Consider the following 17,057-nt stretch of genomic DNA (forward strand, 5'->3'; position numbering starts at 1 on the left):
GCTTATCATTATTGTTATCTCTATACATTGCATTTGACACTTTTGCCCTCCACTTCATTTATATACTATCCAGTAATGGTAATTTTTTCTTCAAAGTAAAAGAATTCAGAAAATTTCAAAATATATTTCCTTTTACTTTGAAATAATTTATTTTTAAGTACAAATGTTAAAATAGTTGATGGTCTGACTGTTTGAGGATTAAAAAATATTTATTTCTATATATTTTAATGAAATTATTTATATTTTGAAATAAAAAGTTTAATTTATTTATATAATTAATTTTAAAAGATAATATTTAATAAATATAAATTTTAAATTTTTACATTTGTAATTTATTTTTTATTTTTATATTCTAATATTATTTATGAATAGTTGGATAACAAATAAATAAAATAACATTATATTAGTAAAATTTAAGTGATTTTATCATTATGCGTATTTTATTTTTTCAAAAAACATTTTTTGTTTTATTTTACAACAGGTAATGGCATGAAGGAAAATATTGGAATGATCGTGGGTAAAAGGGTAAATTAACAATATACCGCGATTTTCAACGAAGAGCGCCTCGATTGATGTGAGAGGGCAGTCAAAGTTTGAAAAATTAATTATTTTCAAAAGTATGTTTCCGGTATGGTCAAAGTGACCAACCAAACTGGGGATTTGACTATCAACGATGACCGTTCGATTCATTGTCTGTTGAAAGATCCTCGGTCAGGATCTAGTCTTTTAAAAAGCTTGGTGGGACCCATCGACATCTACAAATTTGTCCTTTGTCTAATCTGGTGACGCACACGCGGCCTGTACGCGTGGGGTAATTTTCCCGTAATCGGAAAGAAAGAAAACAATTGTGGGTCCAACCTGGGCCGCCTGAGGTTCGTTTTCACTGTTCAATCTTCAATGAATTCTGTGGCATCTAATGCAAGATTTTACGTGGGCTTGTGTTGAGCCCAATTTGAATTCAGTCTGGGCTCTGGCTCAAGCCCATCAATTTTTGGAAATTTATAAATTCCGCTATGATTTTTTTAATTCCTATAGAATTTGAAAATTTGAAAATTAAATCAGTTTTTTTATAAACTTGAATCAAGTTAAATTTTAGAAAAAAAATAAATCAAGTAATTTTCCTTTTAATCAAGTTAAAATATAGAACATTTCACATTAAAAAATTTTCTTAGTGTATTGAAATTATTACGTGAACTATCAAATATTACATTTAATACAAAATTTTATTATAAATTATATTTTAACTAGTTTTAAAGAATGCCTTGTCTCACGAATTTCATATAAGAAAGAGATGTGAGATGTGAACGGCCTTTCTCCACCTAATAGACATATTTTTGGATTGAAATATGAGCCCTCACAAATTTAAGCATTCTCACCTCTAATTTTAATTTGATAGCAATTAATGTCTATTAACATATTATTAGAAACAATGTTAGATTTAAATGGTATTTTAGTTATTTTTGGTCCGTAAAGGCTATCAACAAACAATTATGAGTATTTTTTATTTTTTGACTAATTTGACAAGTCAAATCGATTCAAGATCACGGTATTACCTTAACTCAACCACTTCATTAATCTATCCCACGGATCCGCTCGATATTAACTTGTCAATCTCTTAAGTGGATGGTCAATATCCAAATTAGCTTGATTTTCTATGTCACTTTTGACCGTAGAACTAATCTTGGACAACCTATGCTGCTTAAAACCCCACACTTTTTAATTATAAAATAAAGATATCCAAATACCATTCAAACCATCTAATAATCTTATACTCTCTTACGTTTTTTATTCTCCTTCCCATTTTCCTTTCTAGCCCATAACACATACTAACTCAAACAAACCCGGGTTCTCCTTGTAAAAAAATTACAAATTCTACAGCTACTTTATAAATAAGGCATAGTAATTAAATTCCAGAATTTCAAAGTAAAAGAATTCGATCTTTGTGTCAAACTCCACATCTCAATGCACAGAATTAAACATTAACCTAAAAATGTTCAATATTTGTCTCAAATTTCTACATCTAAAACCATTTTTCTTTGAGCTTAGAAATATACGAGAAGAAGATTTTGACAAGAGCGAAAATCACCTGGCAAGCTGCATACCAACACCAAGAAGCAGCATAGGCATAGCTCCATTCCATGCAATTCCAAGCATACTTTGAAACGTAGTCTTTGCCTAAACGAAACGCAACCCATGAACCAACTGTTGCTACAATTAAAACTATCCAAAAGCCGCTGGTTTTTCCTTTTGTGTGTCTGTTAAAATATAAAACCCAGTACATCAAAATAATTGAAGTATGAGTTATAATTCCCTTACAATCTTTTTTGAAGACTAATTGCAGCAGCAAGGCAAGAACCGCAATAACCAAAGAGCCCGCGCAGATTGATTTCTACAACCATATAAACGAAGATTCTACCATCAATTTTCATGCTTAATTGATAAACATAAAGCTAGGAAATGACCAATACCTTATTGGCAAACAGTTTCAATCGATTCAGAGCGGATTTGACATCTGGGTGTTGGAGAGTTAAGGTTGTCTTCGCACGGCGGAGTCGGAGTTTTTCAAGAAGTCTGAGGAAAGTGGATTTCAGGGTTCGTTTTTGTTGAGTGGAAATTGAAACTGTCGACCCTGGTTCCAACTGGAGTTTGAGAATGACTTTGTGGAGCCTAAGTAGGAGTAAGAAGCGCTGGAACTTCCCGGTGGGTAAGATTTTTGTAGCTTTTAGTTTGAAACTGAAGTTCTGGGCTCTGGCTTGAATGTTCACTTTCCAGGATTGCTGCTGCTCCTCTGCTTGCATTTTGCTTGCAGAGAAAGCGTATATGCCCAATGAAAGCAAACTAAACCCTCTTTGTGCTTTTACCAGCCGTTGGACAATGATCCCTTGGGCTTTATGCAAACCAAGGCCCATTAAGAATTATGGTTTGCTCAATGAGATGCAGCCTACCGGTTTTAGGGTCCAGTGTGCCTATATTTTTGCAGTACATGCATTATTTTTATTAAATTCAAGATGAAAAACACGCATTAATTGTATATTTATTTCCTTAGACATCATCAAATTCTTAAAATTAAGAGGAAATATTGAGATTTGAGATGTAATTTTGAGTGTCTCCTTGCTGACTACCACATTGAGTGTCTCCAATTGGGAATTGTAACATTATATTAAATTATTAGCAATCACTTCTAACAAAAGTAAATCGAGAAAACATAAGACTGTTAAAAAGAGTGCAAGTCGCAAAATGGGGTAATATAAACCTTGAGATTAACGACAGATAGGAAAGAAAGTTGGAAAGTGCAAGCAAAAGGGTCCAGTGCTTCAATAATTTCTAAAAGGACATCTAACTCATGTGCGCATGCATAAAAAGTTGCATCAGATCGGTTTAGTTGACTATAAGCTTGTGACTATTTTTTCATTTCTCTAGAATCTAGCTGCTGAACAGTCTATCTTGACTGTAACTCTGTAAGCATTTATCTTGTAACTTCGAACTTGTGGAACTTAATAAACAAGGGGAAAAAGTAAAAGAAACATCCAGCATTTTCAATTCATTTCCTCTCTTCTATTGAAATTCTAACAACTACAAAGTACAGTGAAGCTCTAACTCGACCCCCAGTCCTCAGACTGATGGTCAAAGTGTATTAACTTCCCTCTTGAACAACTACAACAACGCTGCCATGCTGATGATCACCTAATCCATTTTCTGGTGGTCGCCGGGCAGTGACTTCCTGGGATGTCTCGGTGTTTGATGTATCATGTTCAAGTAACGAATGCCGACAATTCGGGCAGGATGAATGTGACACCAGCCATGTGTCTATGCACCTCACATGAAATCCATGGTTACATTTTGGCAGCACTCTAACTTTTTCTCCATCCACGAACTCTCCGAGGCAAATTGGGCACTCAGTGGATGGAAAACTCACGCCTGCCCCATAAACAGCCACAGGAATTTGTTTCAAATCTCGTTTTTTTAGGCCTGTTGCTGCCAGGCGAGCCGCGACTTGTTCTGGAGTCTCCGGGGTAAACCTGTGGCTGCAACGCAGAGCGCAACGAATTATTGAGTTCAATCCCAGGGCACAGATCAAAGCACATAAAAGAGCTGCCAATATAATCACCATGTTGGTGTCAAAATTTGCCTCGCTAATGTAAGAACCAGGAATTCTGTTTCTATTTTCTGGTGGCAAGCTCATTCCTGTCTCAAGTAGGCGGCGATGCATATTCACAGTTGCTGGTAACATAGCTGAGCACTTGAAATATTGAGGAAAAAACAAAAACCAAGCAAGTTTGGTGAAACGATTGATGGTTCTGTTTGATGTAAAGCAAAAGGAAGGGGAAAAACCAATGAAGGAGGGTCAAGTTGGTTTTCCTTGGGCAGTGGGACTGAGGGAGGTTAATTCTTTTGGGCTACAGTAACGTTGTCAAGATTCCAACTAGAAAGAGACATAGAAAGAGCATCTTCTTTGTCTCTAGGATAAGAAAAAGTAAGGCTGTTATCCGAATCAGGGACCGTTTCGCCTGCAGGATTCCCCAGCTTCTTAATCAGAAACGGTCCTCACAGTACTGAAACATGTCTCTTCTTGTATCCGCAAGCGCAAAATAAAGCAAAAGATGATCCAGATTTGAAACAGGAAAGAAAATTAAAGCGTTACCTGTGTCTCTGTGTTTTTGCTCAAGGACATCAAATTCCTCCCTTTCATGGCCTGAAAACTAGAACACTACCTTCCCTATGCATTAGCAATAAAGAATGCAAGGCTAATAAATATCTAGCTGATCGTTGTCTTTGTGGGGGTCAGGATTCAGGAGATCCATGCTAAGATACAAATGGAAGATCCAGAGTTAAAAGTAGGATAAAATTGTGATGGTTGCTTTGCCTACCTATTCATGATTGAGCACTTAAAAACCTTTGATACTTGTACCAAATCCGATGATGATCCCCTGATTAAAGTTGTTTCATAACCTAGTAATTCCAGCGTGGTTTCAGCCAATGACAAAAGGGTTTGATCACACGAACGATTCAGGTTGATTTATAGTGGAAATTTTGCTGCCATTTTCTGATTTGGTTACTTATAAACTTTTGACATCATCATAAGTAGATAACTACTACTATGTAAATTATTCTTTGCCTGCAAAAAAAATCCTAACCTTTTTCCGTTCCCTAACTACAAAAGTGAACTGATGTTATCCTTTTTAATGACGAAGCAATTTCATGAAAAGAAAATGCAACTTGCACATTCTACGCCAACAACCAAAGGCATAAGAAAAACTGCAACTTTGCCAAATTACTCCAACACTCATCTTCCTGTCCCAAAATATTTATCAATGTATTGATTTTCACGGAATTTAAAAAAAAATTTTGATTCTAATGTATTTAATATTAAATTTTATATTTTTTATAAAATTAAAATTTCTTGATTTTTAATATCAAAAAATAAAAAAATAAATCATAAAAAATAATTTTAAAATATAACAAAAAAGAATTTTACATATCCAAAAAAAAATAAAACATAATTTTAAGATATCCCAGTAAAAAAGATGAATAAAGAAAATGAAACAGATGAAATAATAAATATTTGGACATAGGTTCATGCAATTAAGTAATAAAAAATGTAAATTTGATGGCAGTTAGATAGATAACATAGATAATCATGAATCAATCGAGCTAAATCTGAATTTTTGAATGTTTTTGCAGTTAGGTAATGAAGAATGTAAAGCAGCTGGCAGTTCATAGATCCACCAATTTACCATATGTGTTACTTATCAAACCAAAGCTTGGTCCCAATGGATGGCCTCAGCAACCAAAACCATAATTACCAAACCTTGTGCTTAGTTAAACTAACCTTGTTTATGGACGTTGTCACATTGAACAAGGAATAAATGGTGGTCATTTCTAACACATTAAAAATGTTGAATTTAATGTAATTTTTGCTAAAATTAATTAAAACCTATGGATATGTACTTGCTCCATCTATTCAGAAAATGAAAATGAATAAAAAAAAAGAAACATTCATTATTTGTAGTAAAGAAATTAAAATAGAAAATCCATCTTAAGTTGAGATCTGTCCAATTATTTTATTAATAAATACTATGTTTTATTTAATTTTAAAATTCTAAATATTAATATAAAAACAAACCAGCTGATTCATAAACATGTATGAATTTATGATATCAATAAACCGGAGGGGGTGAAAAAAAAAATTTAAAACTAACTTAATTGCTTAAACAACAGCGTTTGAGAAAGTATAACCGTAATGATGCGTGACATCACGCGCCCCTAGATTATCTTGTTTCGCGCCAATTTTCTACACAGTAGACATTTACAAGCTTCTCTGGCAAGCTTGTCATTTTCAAAGTTGATAACATCTATTATCTCTAGGGTTTTCAAAATCTTGTTTGGTTTCTCTTCAACTGAAAAAGAAAAATCTACAATGAGGAGATCAACGAGGAAATCCTCCATCGGAATAGGATTAGGAGTAGAAGAGCGCCTCAATTCAAATCCGGTACTTTCACATTTCCCATCAAAAGTTTTCCTTTTATTATAATTTTCCAGGAAAATTACTGAATATAGAAGGAACTTCACATTGTGTAATCCTTTTTTATAGCTTCCTATTTTTCAACCAATTGAAGAGTTAAGTAGAATTATAGTTGGATTTTCTGGGTCAAGTTTTCGTTTTTTTCTTCCCATTCAATTAGCAATTCTTTGGGTACTAACATTCCTGTTTCTTTAGTGCTTTAGCTGCTTGTACCTTGTGAACTATGATTATTTACATGCTACACCCTTGTTGTAATTCTACTATGGAGTAATGGAAAACATTACATATGATTGAAGCAACAGTTTTTAATTTTTAAGTGTTTGACTTAGCGAGGAAGAGTAACTTTCAAAGCTTATTTCAATGTTCTGTCATGATGCTTTGTTTCTTCAATTTTTTTGTTGTGTTTAACCTATTATTAGGTAAATTAAGAAACCCTTGTGCTGAGATTCGGGTAACAGGGTCAATTGTTCATCGCATGAACAAGAAATTAAAACTTGATGAAGCTTTTATGTTTGACTTTCCGTAGTGTTTTTTGTCTTGTTGATATGCAAAGATGCATTTTTGAGGGTTTGCTATACAAATGTGTACAGATTGGGAGTTTTAGTACAAGATTTTCCTTGTCTTCGTTTGTTAAGCGGGTTGAGAAACTCACTGATGATCAAAGAAACGCAATAAAGAAAGTGGGTTTTGGCAATTTGCTTCTAATACCTAATCAGATGCTGAGCAAGAATTTGCTAGTAGAGTTGATGGAGAGATGGAATTTTGAGGAACGTGGTTTTATGCTGCTTCCTGGTATAATCAAAATTACACTGATGGATGTTGCTTTAATATTAGGGATACGTGTGACTGGTGATCCGATACTCCTTAGGGAGGATGAAGGATTTTCTGATTTGGAAAGTGATTATGGCGCTGCTTTATGGAAGAGAAAGATAACAGTTGCATCACTTGAAAGTAGACTTGATTCGCTAGGGGAACTAGTTAATGAAGACTTTGTTAGGACGTTCATACTCTTCACATTTGGCACTGTTCTTTTTCCGAATGCAAATGGAAAAGTGGATTCCCGTTATCTTTCCTTCCTTAAAAATTTGGATGATATTGGTCACTTTGCATGGGGTGCAGCTGTTCTAGAGGACATTTTCATGTGGTTGAACAAAAGAAAAGAGTCAAATGTGCAATATGTTGGTGGTTGTCTTATACTTCTTCAAGTAAGTTCCAATAATTTAAGAGGCCAATGAGTCATAAACCTGTACTTTTTGTGTAATCTTGATTCTTAAGGAAGCCTGTTAATCCAAAAGGCCTCAACCTTCCTTTCCTTCTACCATTGAAAAGGAAAAAAAATGGTTTTGGGGACTCTAGTTCTAGATGTGAGAACATGAAGGTTTCATCTTATGTAGGTCATCCTTAATTTACATGATTTTTGTTATATTATTCTAAATAGATATGGTGTTATGAGCACATTGACCTGGCCCGACCAGACTTGATAGATGGCCACTTGATGTTTCCCCGTGCATGCCGATGGGAAAATAGTAGGTCTCATCAGAGACAATGGTTCACTGCAAAATTTAGGGAACTGCAGGATCATCAGGTGCAAAGTTCAGTAATCTTGAATCTGTTTAAGTGTTTTCTAGCATTTGGATCCTAATTTTAAATTTGTATAACAGATAACATGGCAGCTTCAACCAACTTCTGAGGAGTTACAATTTGATGTTATCAATGAGTTATTGGAGGTCGAGAGTTCCAGCATAGACAACTCTTCAGATGGTGGTTCAATTATTGCTGTTAGTTCCTTGCTTTGTTGTACTTTTGCTAAAATCCTCAAACAATTATCAGGCTCTAATATTTGTTTTTTACTGTTAAAGGTTGTTGGACTCGAAATAGAATCAATTGGGCATTATTCTAGTAAAGTACAAGCACAACAGGTAAAAGATATCGATTTGAAGAAATCAATAGTATCACAAAATAAACCTGAAGTGCAAACACCATCAACTTCATGTGCTTCAGTATTACACAAAGACGGCATGGAGCTATCATCACAATGCCAGAACTCTGATAAATTGACGAGAGTCAAGGTGAATTTTACCTCCTCTCTCTCTCTCTTGATATATGTATATATATAGTGCGGTTTACTTATTGGTGTGAGTTTTTTGCTTAGTTGTACTTGTGCTTAAATGCTTAAACAGTTACTTGATAGTGTAGTTCTTTACTGTTAAAGGTTGTTGGACCTCACCTGGAATCAGATGGGAGTAGTACCAGTGAAGAACAAGAGTCCAATTTGAATCAGTCAACAGCATCGCAACATTTACCAGAAGTGCAAACAGAGGCCATGGCTTTTCCGACAACACCATGTTTTTCTGAATTACAAAAGGAGCGTGGAGAACTACCATCACAGTGCCATTACGCCGATAAATTTATGAGTGGCACTGGCAATGTAAGTTTTTTTTCATCTCTAACTTACTATGTTACTTGTTTTTATTCCAAATTGTTACTTTAAATGAACATTGATCTATGATCTTTATTCTCCAGGAAGATGAATTGATTAAGAGAAATCGGACATTGAAAGTTGAAAATACGGAATTGAGGAAAGAGATAGAGGCTTTAAAAGCTGAAAACAGACAACTGAAAATGCATATCTGTTCCACAAATGATCTGGTGACTCGACTTGAGGGGCTTGTAATGGATGAGACAGACTCACCATAATTAAGATAAAAATATTTATCAAATGCTTCTTTTATTCTTTTCATCTGTATATATCAATTTGCCAAACCTGGAAGGTTAATTACTTAAATAACAAAATGCAAAATTCTAATAAATTATTACCTTGCATTTGATTTTTTTTTCTTTTGTTTTATACATAGAAGCTTTTCTAGAAGCAAAACCTAAAAATTATCAAAAATAAAAATTCAAACATAGAACTTCTTGATCTTTTGATTTTTATTTGACTAATTTATGTGAGTTGGCATTTATCTAAAAATGCATTAAAACTCGTCATCAACTTTTATTGCATTCGTATACAGGTGCAAATAGAATTATTCATGTACAAATGCATATATACGAAGTGCACCGTATGCTATTTTCCTTGTATGTTACCATGGTCGTACGCCGTCACAGTTCATTTTCTTTCATTTTGTGTCGAGCAAAACTGGATGCTGCTTAAAATTTAATATGCCCACTGATCTACCATTTGAATTCTTTCCATCACACCATTATGATGTTTGGCCTTGAAGGGTTATCCATTTTTAATTTTTCTTTAAATATTAAATTGGATTATTATTGCTTGAACGTTAACCCTGTATGATGGCACATGGTCTAGCTGAGGCTGCCCTTGTGGGAAGAACCCAGGAGCCTGATCATGGTCCAGCTTAGCAGGTAGAAAATTTTGATGATTATGGGGTATGGATCTAAATCAAATACCGTTTTCAAATGAGCCTTCATGGAAAGGTGAAATCCACTGTACTTGACACATTATTCTTTAGTCATTGGAAAAAGGCCATTTGATCATTAATTCAATTGAATTTTCCAGGACAAATAAAATGGGGTTTTGCTGCAAGTGAATGCATATGGCATAAGCAATTAGTAAAAATTAAAGAAAATGCAATCATTTTAAAATTTAAGACAGTGACGGAACTTAATTAAAGATTAGGATACACTCACAAACCGGATTCAGTTTCTTTTTCCAATTATGGAAAGCTGAAAACAACAACAAAGCAGCTTTCCTCTACCTAATAAGTACTTAACTTTAACATACTCTTACTACAGCTCCCCCATATAGAGAGAGCCCCTGGCGGACCCGCTTATTTCACCCTACTTGATCCTTCTGGCAACTACTTGTTACTCGCTCATGATCCATCAACTTCACTGCACCCTGCGACAATCAGAAAGCAAAATTGATATTAGATAGCTGGCGTAGCATTTGTTTAAGCTATAAAGATGAACAATGATGGTAAGCAAGGGTCTTACTTGCTGCAGTCGGTGGAGGGGCTGATCTTGTAAGGAAGATGGAGACCGCATTTGTCAGGGAGACCGGCAGCGAGATCAAGGTTAAAGGACGAGTACGAAATTCCCCTCACAGTTGATTCAATGCACCTGCACACATTCTGGCGATCACCTGAGGTCTGAGCCTCACCATAGAGTGTCTTCACCCCATTGCAGCAAGCATCTGGCAGTGGTCCACCGTTTGATACATAGGAAACGCATGGTAACAAGTGATTCACCACGTCGCTACACGTCACTGCTGCTTTGGCCACCAGGGGTGCACTCACCACCATGCATACAAGCATCAGGGAAGCCAACTTCAGGACTCCAAAACTAGCCATATTGATAACTCTGTTTACAACACTGTTATGTATATTTTTTCAAGTCTGAGTTTTTTTTCACTCAAAGCTGGTGCTTATATAGGAGAGTAAAGGAGGGATGGGTGGTTGAAGCAGCAATACAAAACAATACAATATATTTGTACATAGCTTGAAGAAGAAAGTTGTTGGCAGTTGGGTTTAATTTATTGCTTTGGTGGATACCGTTGAGTAATTAAATGCTTTTACCAAAGATGGGAGAGTAGGATTCAATTCAATTACTGCGTCAGAAGTAAAACTTTTCAAAACAAATTACTCCTACCATGTCAGTAACAGTACCAAATTCAAAGAAATATGAAGGAAAGATCCAACTCAAAACACTTCAACTATTAGAACCTGAACATCTATTACAATTTATTGCTTTGGTTTTTCTTTTTCTTTTTTATTTTTGGATAAGTTTTGGCCTTGGGTTTTGCCCCTTGAGCCTTGATTTGCACTTGGATGTAGGACTTCGGGATTTATCTTGTACGAACGATGTTTGGTGTGGATTTTAATTTAAAGTTCAGTAGTGCCCTATTCTTAATGCTATATGGAAAGTTGCTGCCACATGACCTGATGATAAGGGTTCGAATCATGAAAATAATTTTTTATAAAAATATAAGAAAAAATTATCTACAATAAATCATTTCTCGAACTTTGCATATAACGAAAACTTTATGCACTTTATTTTTTTTTAAGTAATGGCCTAACTTAAAGATATATAATATATTTCATAGTTTAAACGTTAGCAAGCATAGATATTTTTTATAATCTCATGTTTATAGTAAATTTTTTCTCTTGTCAATAACTATAGAAAATGGGTGTTGAATTATTCTTTAAACATCATTTCTTTCTTGTGTGCATGGTTGTTTTATCATTGATCAGATCATTATTGTCGGATACACTATTAAGTGCTTCATATATAATTAATAAACTCATGTAAAGTACATCAACTAAGCTAATAAATAATTGCATATTAAAGAAAAATCCTAACAAAAAAATTTATTATTTAATTTGAGTACGACGAATTTTCGTCACTATTTTATAATTGTGGTGATGTAACATGTGTAATTAATTCTACACAAAATTTGAATTTCATGATTAATTCTATACAAATTTAAGTTAAGAACCTTAATTCTTGAATAATGTATAAGATATAAATTGATGATATAATAACACAAATTTTTAATTTTTTAAAAGAAAAATATCCGGGAAAATATATTAAAATAAATTCGATAGAAATTTTGAGAAATTAAAGATTATAACTCGATTAAGATTTAAGATTAAAAGTCTTCTTCAGAAGTTTTATTTTCAGTACTCTACAGTTAGAAAAGCAATTTTTTCTTAATCTTTGTTTGTTTAAGTAAAATATGTTAACTTAAACTGCTTTAAATGATAAATTAATTTTACAAGTGGTTTAGTCAAAAACAAAAAATATATATATATATATATATAAGCTTGCGACAGAGCTTTGGATAAGAATTTTTCTTTGTCCGAATCGACTTTGATTGAGTTACAGATATTATTTAATTGTTAAAAAAATATTTTTATTTATTTTTAGTATTAAAATATATTTAAAAAATATTAATATAAAAATAACATTTGATATTTTAATAATTTTTTAAAATAATACAAACTAAATAAACAGATTTGGGATGATTAAACCTGAAATTAACATTTAAAGGTATATATCAATTACCTAATTTAAAGATTCACATTTAATTTATGAAATATTATCTATTTTATTTAAAAAAATTTACGATTTTATTCTATAAAAAATATTTCATAATCTACAGTTAGAAAAGCAATTTTTTCTTAATTGTTATTTAATTAAGTAAAATATGTTAACTTAAACTGCTTTAAATAATAAATTAATTTTACAAGTGGTTTAGTCAAAAACAAAAATGTTTATATATAATTAAGCTTGCGGCAGAGCCTTGGATAAGAATTTTTCTAAGTCACTTTAATTGAGTTACAGATATTATTTAATTGTTAAAAAATATTTTTGTTTATTTTTAGTATTAAAATATATTTTTAAAAATGTTAATATAAAAATAATTTTTGATATTTTAATATTTTTTAATATAATACAAACTAAATAAACAAATTTGGGTTGATTAAACCCGGAATTAACATTCAAAGATGTCAATGATTTAACTGTAAAGCTCACACTTAATCTGTAAAATACTACTCATTTTATAATAAAAATTTTATGATTTTATTTTATAAAAAATATTTCATAAATATTATATTTAAATTTATATATATTATATTATATTATATTTTCATAATCTTCCAACGTGGCATTAAGACGGCTGGCTAACTTGGTCATGGGCATCTTTGGTTCTGTCGTTGTTAATTAGGACATGTGCTTCTCTATTCGGCCAAAGAAGTTGGCCAGCTGATTTGCTGCTGATTTTTAATTGTGGGTAGCATGCACATGCAGTGAGTCATCTTTGGAAACACAAAAATAAAATGATTATATTGTTGGTAGTTTAAAACACGGAATATTTCACATTTGATAAAAAATTTTAATTATTGATAAATAAAATTAATTTTTATATTAATTTTATTTATATTTTAAATAATTATATTTGAATAAAAATAATTATCATATGATAAATGATCATAATTATTTGAATATAAATAAATTATTATTTATAAAAGTTATGATTATACAAAAAATTATAATCAACTAAATAAAAATTTATGTATATTCATTCATTATAAATAAATATTTTAATATAATTATTTTCACTATTTTTAATTGAAAAGTTTGAGACTTTGTTGTATCCAAAAAACTAATTGCCTTTAAGAAATTGTTTTTCATATCTCAAAGTCAAAATTCTTTTTTATTTTTTGTCTTCTCTTATTTATTTTTTCTAACAATTTAAAGGTAATTATGAGAAATTTATATTTCACATGAGAAAGATACAAGGAAAAGAAATTGACATGATTTGAAGATTAATATTATAGGAAGTTCAAGGTGTCAAAGGATTAATGTTTTTATGGACCAAAATATTAATTTTTATAAAGATCTTCATTTGAGATATGTATTTTATTTTTTGCATAATTGTTGATAAGAAGATTGACTGAATAAGATAAACATGTTAACAATTAATTTCATTAGTATGTAAAGTGAAAACACAATATGTAAAATATTGATTATATTGCATAAGATTATGCATATCCTGATATTGATTCCATAATTGGGTTTAATGAATTGTATTATATCTATTTAAAAAATCAATGCTTATAAAGACTGGGATAAGAAATAGCCTGAAAATATAAAAGAGAAAAACATGAATTGATTTACGACTAAAAGAATTATCGCTTGCTATCAAGTAATGAATTAAATTGGATTCTAATGGAATGACCGATTATTTAATTATCATGTCTTGGTTATATATAGAACATGCAATTTGTTATATAGTTTCTATGAAAACAATTGAAATAAGTAAAGGAATTTACCATAAAAAATTAGATGTAAGTGAAAAATATATGCAAAAAAATAAGATTTGATTGCAAGATTAGTTTTATTTTTAAATGATGGTACAAAAATTGAGATAATAAGTTGAGTCAAGCTATTTGTATGGTTTCTATCTTTGTTGGTTATTTATAAACCAAAGTTTTATTTTTTTTTATAAAAAAAATTATTATTGGTTCAAAATTTGACTAATATTCAATTTTCATGAAAATCAATTTAAATTAAATTGATTTATGTGAATAATTATTATTATAATATGGTGTTTTATAGGTGGATAATAAATCAAATTATTATTATTATCAAAACCATGGACAATGTGATATGTATTTTGCCTACTGGGTGTATTATATTAAAAGTGTTTTTACAAAATAAAATTTTATTGTGAACAATCATAACAAAAAAAAAATTAAGATAGAACTCAATTTGTGTTTGATGGCCAAAACAAGTAAGACAAATAAACTTAAGAATTTGGTATATAAATATTCCTGCTATATAACTATAATTGATGAAATTGGCTTACAAAAAGTAAGAGATTAAAGAGATGTTTGTTTAAAAAGAATTTATCAAATTATTATAAGTATGAGGTTTATAAAGGTCTGGATTCTAAAATATTATTCCCATTGATGATAGCATTTATAAATTGTTTCTATTTATAATGTAATAAGTTAATGCAAATTTATTATATGTAATGAATATATAATTCTATGAAGAATTGTGGCCAGTAGTAATGTTAAGTACATTAAGTATGTATATCTATGGCATCCCTATATTTTGTAAATTTTATGTTAGTATCACTAACTAAAATATGGCCAACAATTTGAGCTAATTAGATGATTGATTAAAAGAAATGGCATGTCATTAAAAATTATTAAAGCATTTGTCAGTTACTAACATTTTAGAGAATGCTCATCAATGGTTAATTAGCCATGTTTTTAAATTAAAAAAGAATATGCAAATTTAATGTTCAAAAGGCATTGGTACATGTACATGTTTTTTGTACAATTTATCATATATTACAAAAATGAAATGAATGGGATAGACTTATCTTTCTTGTATATATAAGAAAGATATAGACTGTAGAGATAAAATGTCATCATCCAATTAATATATTATTGGTTAAGACAATAAAGACATTTTTGCTTCTTATACCCAGAAAATGGCTTTTTGTAAGTTGTTAAAATGAAAATTGCACTAGTTTCCCTTGTTTTCAATAGTTTCATGACAATGGTAAGGAAGTGATTGGTTATATACTGTATTAATATATGGGTTAAAATAATAATATTGGCTTGTGAAAGCAATAAGCTTTAGAGTTAACCAATCAATGATTTAACCAATGCAAATTTATCATGAGTTTTTGTATGAAATATGAGTAGAACTCATATTATAATTATTGTGTATGCTATTTTATGAAAATGATTCTTTGGATTCATGTTTCATGAGTTGCATTGATACGATGATCTAAATATGAACATATTGATCACAAAATGATTGTAAAAGTATTTGAAATTGGAGTTAAATATACTATAGACTCTTATTATACATAAGCATATTGGTCATATGAGTAAAGTTTGAATTTATTATATATCCAAAAATGTTATGACCAATTAAAATGGTAAATAATAGGGATATATACTTCAGCTACATAATGGTGAAGAAATAAAGTTCTCATAAAATTTTAAAATCAAGTTTAGAGATTTCAATAGTCATGAACTTGGAATTGGCCATTGGGCAATTAATATATATTTTGGAAACTCATGATAATATTTGAGATAACTGATTTTTACCAAAAGCCATCACTATAAATGAGATAATTTTAATATTCAAATCTAAATGATTTGTAGGTATGATGTGAATTATTATAGTTGGCTGATAATAGTTATAAGTCAAAATTGATGCCACAATCTTGATGATGTTGTGGTAATTTTTTATTATGTATATGGTCTAATTTATGAATTGTACAAATGATTTATCTTCTATAGTTTTATATAGAGAATATTTTAAAGTATATTTACTTTGAAAGTCATGAGTAATTCAAAGATTTTATGAATATAAAAATTCTTATAATAGCAAAAAGAATGCTATTTGATCCATTTGGGTGATAAAAATGATTTTGTTTATAGTAATAAAAATTATTAATAGTATCTATAATGAAATATATTCATAATAAGTATTTATGAATTGACATAAAAAATCTTAAAAAGAGACTATAGAAGTATGACTATATTTAAAATCTGTTTATTGATGTAAACCTTTATATTTACATCTATATTTAGTTAATATATAAAAGTTTTGGAACTTTTATAAAAATATTAAGATATTTGCTAGTTATTTTTCACTAAAGGTAGATTTGGAGGCCTCCTATTTAAAAAAAAAAATCAAATAGTGAAAAGATAAATAAAATGACAACTTGATTAAGTAAATATGATATTTTGAAAAATAAATGAGACATTCTTTAATCAAAGAATGCATACTTACACATGGTAAGGGTGATACGAATACAAAAAAATAAAAATTATCACCATAATGTTATAAGATTTTAATATCATTTTATGCACAAATTATACAAACTAATAAGTTTAGATACTTATTAAAGTAAAATAAAAAAAAAAGTCCTTAAAAATCTTAAAAGGACTAAAATGATTTCGTTTATTCATTAAGTTTATCCAATTGTACTAGGAGTATAATTCTGTTAAAGATGTATAAAAATATGAAAAATAGA

At 30.5% G+C, this 17,057-nt stretch overlaps 3 protein-coding genes and 1 pseudogene across 8 annotated transcripts; 1 reads left to right on the forward strand and 3 right to left on the reverse strand.

Moving 5' to 3' along the window:
* Positions 1–1,882: 1,882 nt before the first annotated feature.
* Positions 1,883–2,969, reverse strand: LOC111307197 (uncharacterized). 4 transcript variants are annotated; one of them, XM_022905211.2, is made up of 3 exons: positions 2,469–2,963; positions 2,317–2,389; positions 1,883–2,175 (listed from the first exon to the last, which is right to left on the reverse strand). In XM_022905211.2, exons 1-3 carry the CDS (start codon positions 2,907–2,909, stop codon positions 2,021–2,023), a joined length of 669 nt encoding a protein of 222 aa, XP_022760946.2. In that variant the 5' UTR covers positions 2,910–2,963; the 3' UTR covers positions 1,883–2,020. The 4 variants fall into 4 exon arrangements, with proteins under 4 accessions (XP_022760946.2, XP_089608024.1, XP_022760944.2 ...); XM_089751899.1 differs by having other exon boundaries at positions 1,980–2,255; positions 2,469–2,957; XM_089751898.1 differs by lacking the exon at positions 2,317–2,389 and having other exon boundaries at positions 1,883–2,255; positions 2,469–2,969.
* A 69-nt stretch (positions 2,970–3,038) lies between these two features.
* Positions 3,039–5,145, reverse strand: LOC111307198 (RING-H2 finger protein ATL74 pseudogene; annotated as a pseudogene). The gene has a single exon (XR_016332114.1). The product of XR_016332114.1 is annotated as an RING-H2 finger protein ATL74 pseudogene (transcript).
* Positions 5,146–6,350: 1,205 nt separating this feature from the next.
* LOC111307559 (uncharacterized) lies at positions 6,351–9,337 on the forward strand. 2 transcript variants are annotated; one of them, XM_089751691.1, is made up of 7 exons: positions 6,351–6,490; positions 7,114–7,728; positions 7,962–8,108; positions 8,185–8,301; positions 8,383–8,592; positions 8,736–8,951; positions 9,047–9,337. In XM_089751691.1, exons 1-7 carry the CDS (start codon positions 6,419–6,421, stop codon positions 9,218–9,220), a joined length of 1,551 nt encoding a protein of 516 aa, XP_089607817.1. In that variant the 5' UTR covers positions 6,351–6,418; the 3' UTR covers positions 9,221–9,337. The 2 variants fall into 2 exon arrangements, with proteins under 2 accessions (XP_089607817.1, XP_089607816.1); XM_089751690.1 differs by lacking the exon at positions 6,351–6,490 and having other exon boundaries at positions 6,901–7,728.
* A 784-nt stretch (positions 9,338–10,121) lies between these two features.
* On the reverse strand, positions 10,122–10,934 carry LOC111307200 (non-specific lipid-transfer protein 3-like). The gene is made up of 2 exons (XM_022905214.2): positions 10,481–10,934; positions 10,122–10,385 (listed from the first exon to the last, which is right to left on the reverse strand). Exons 1-2 carry the CDS (start codon positions 10,834–10,836, stop codon positions 10,376–10,378), a joined length of 366 nt encoding a protein of 121 aa, XP_022760949.2. The 5' UTR covers positions 10,837–10,934; the 3' UTR covers positions 10,122–10,375.
* Between the last annotated feature and the right edge of the window lie 6,123 nt (positions 10,935–17,057).

The sequence above is a fragment of the Durio zibethinus genome, chromosome 22 (assembly GCF_047325235.1).
Source record: "Durio zibethinus cultivar Kanyao isolate XHJ-2024 chromosome 22, ASM4732523v1, whole genome shotgun sequence".
In the NCBI taxonomy this organism is placed as follows: Eukaryota; Viridiplantae; Streptophyta; class Magnoliopsida; order Malvales; family Malvaceae; genus Durio; species Durio zibethinus.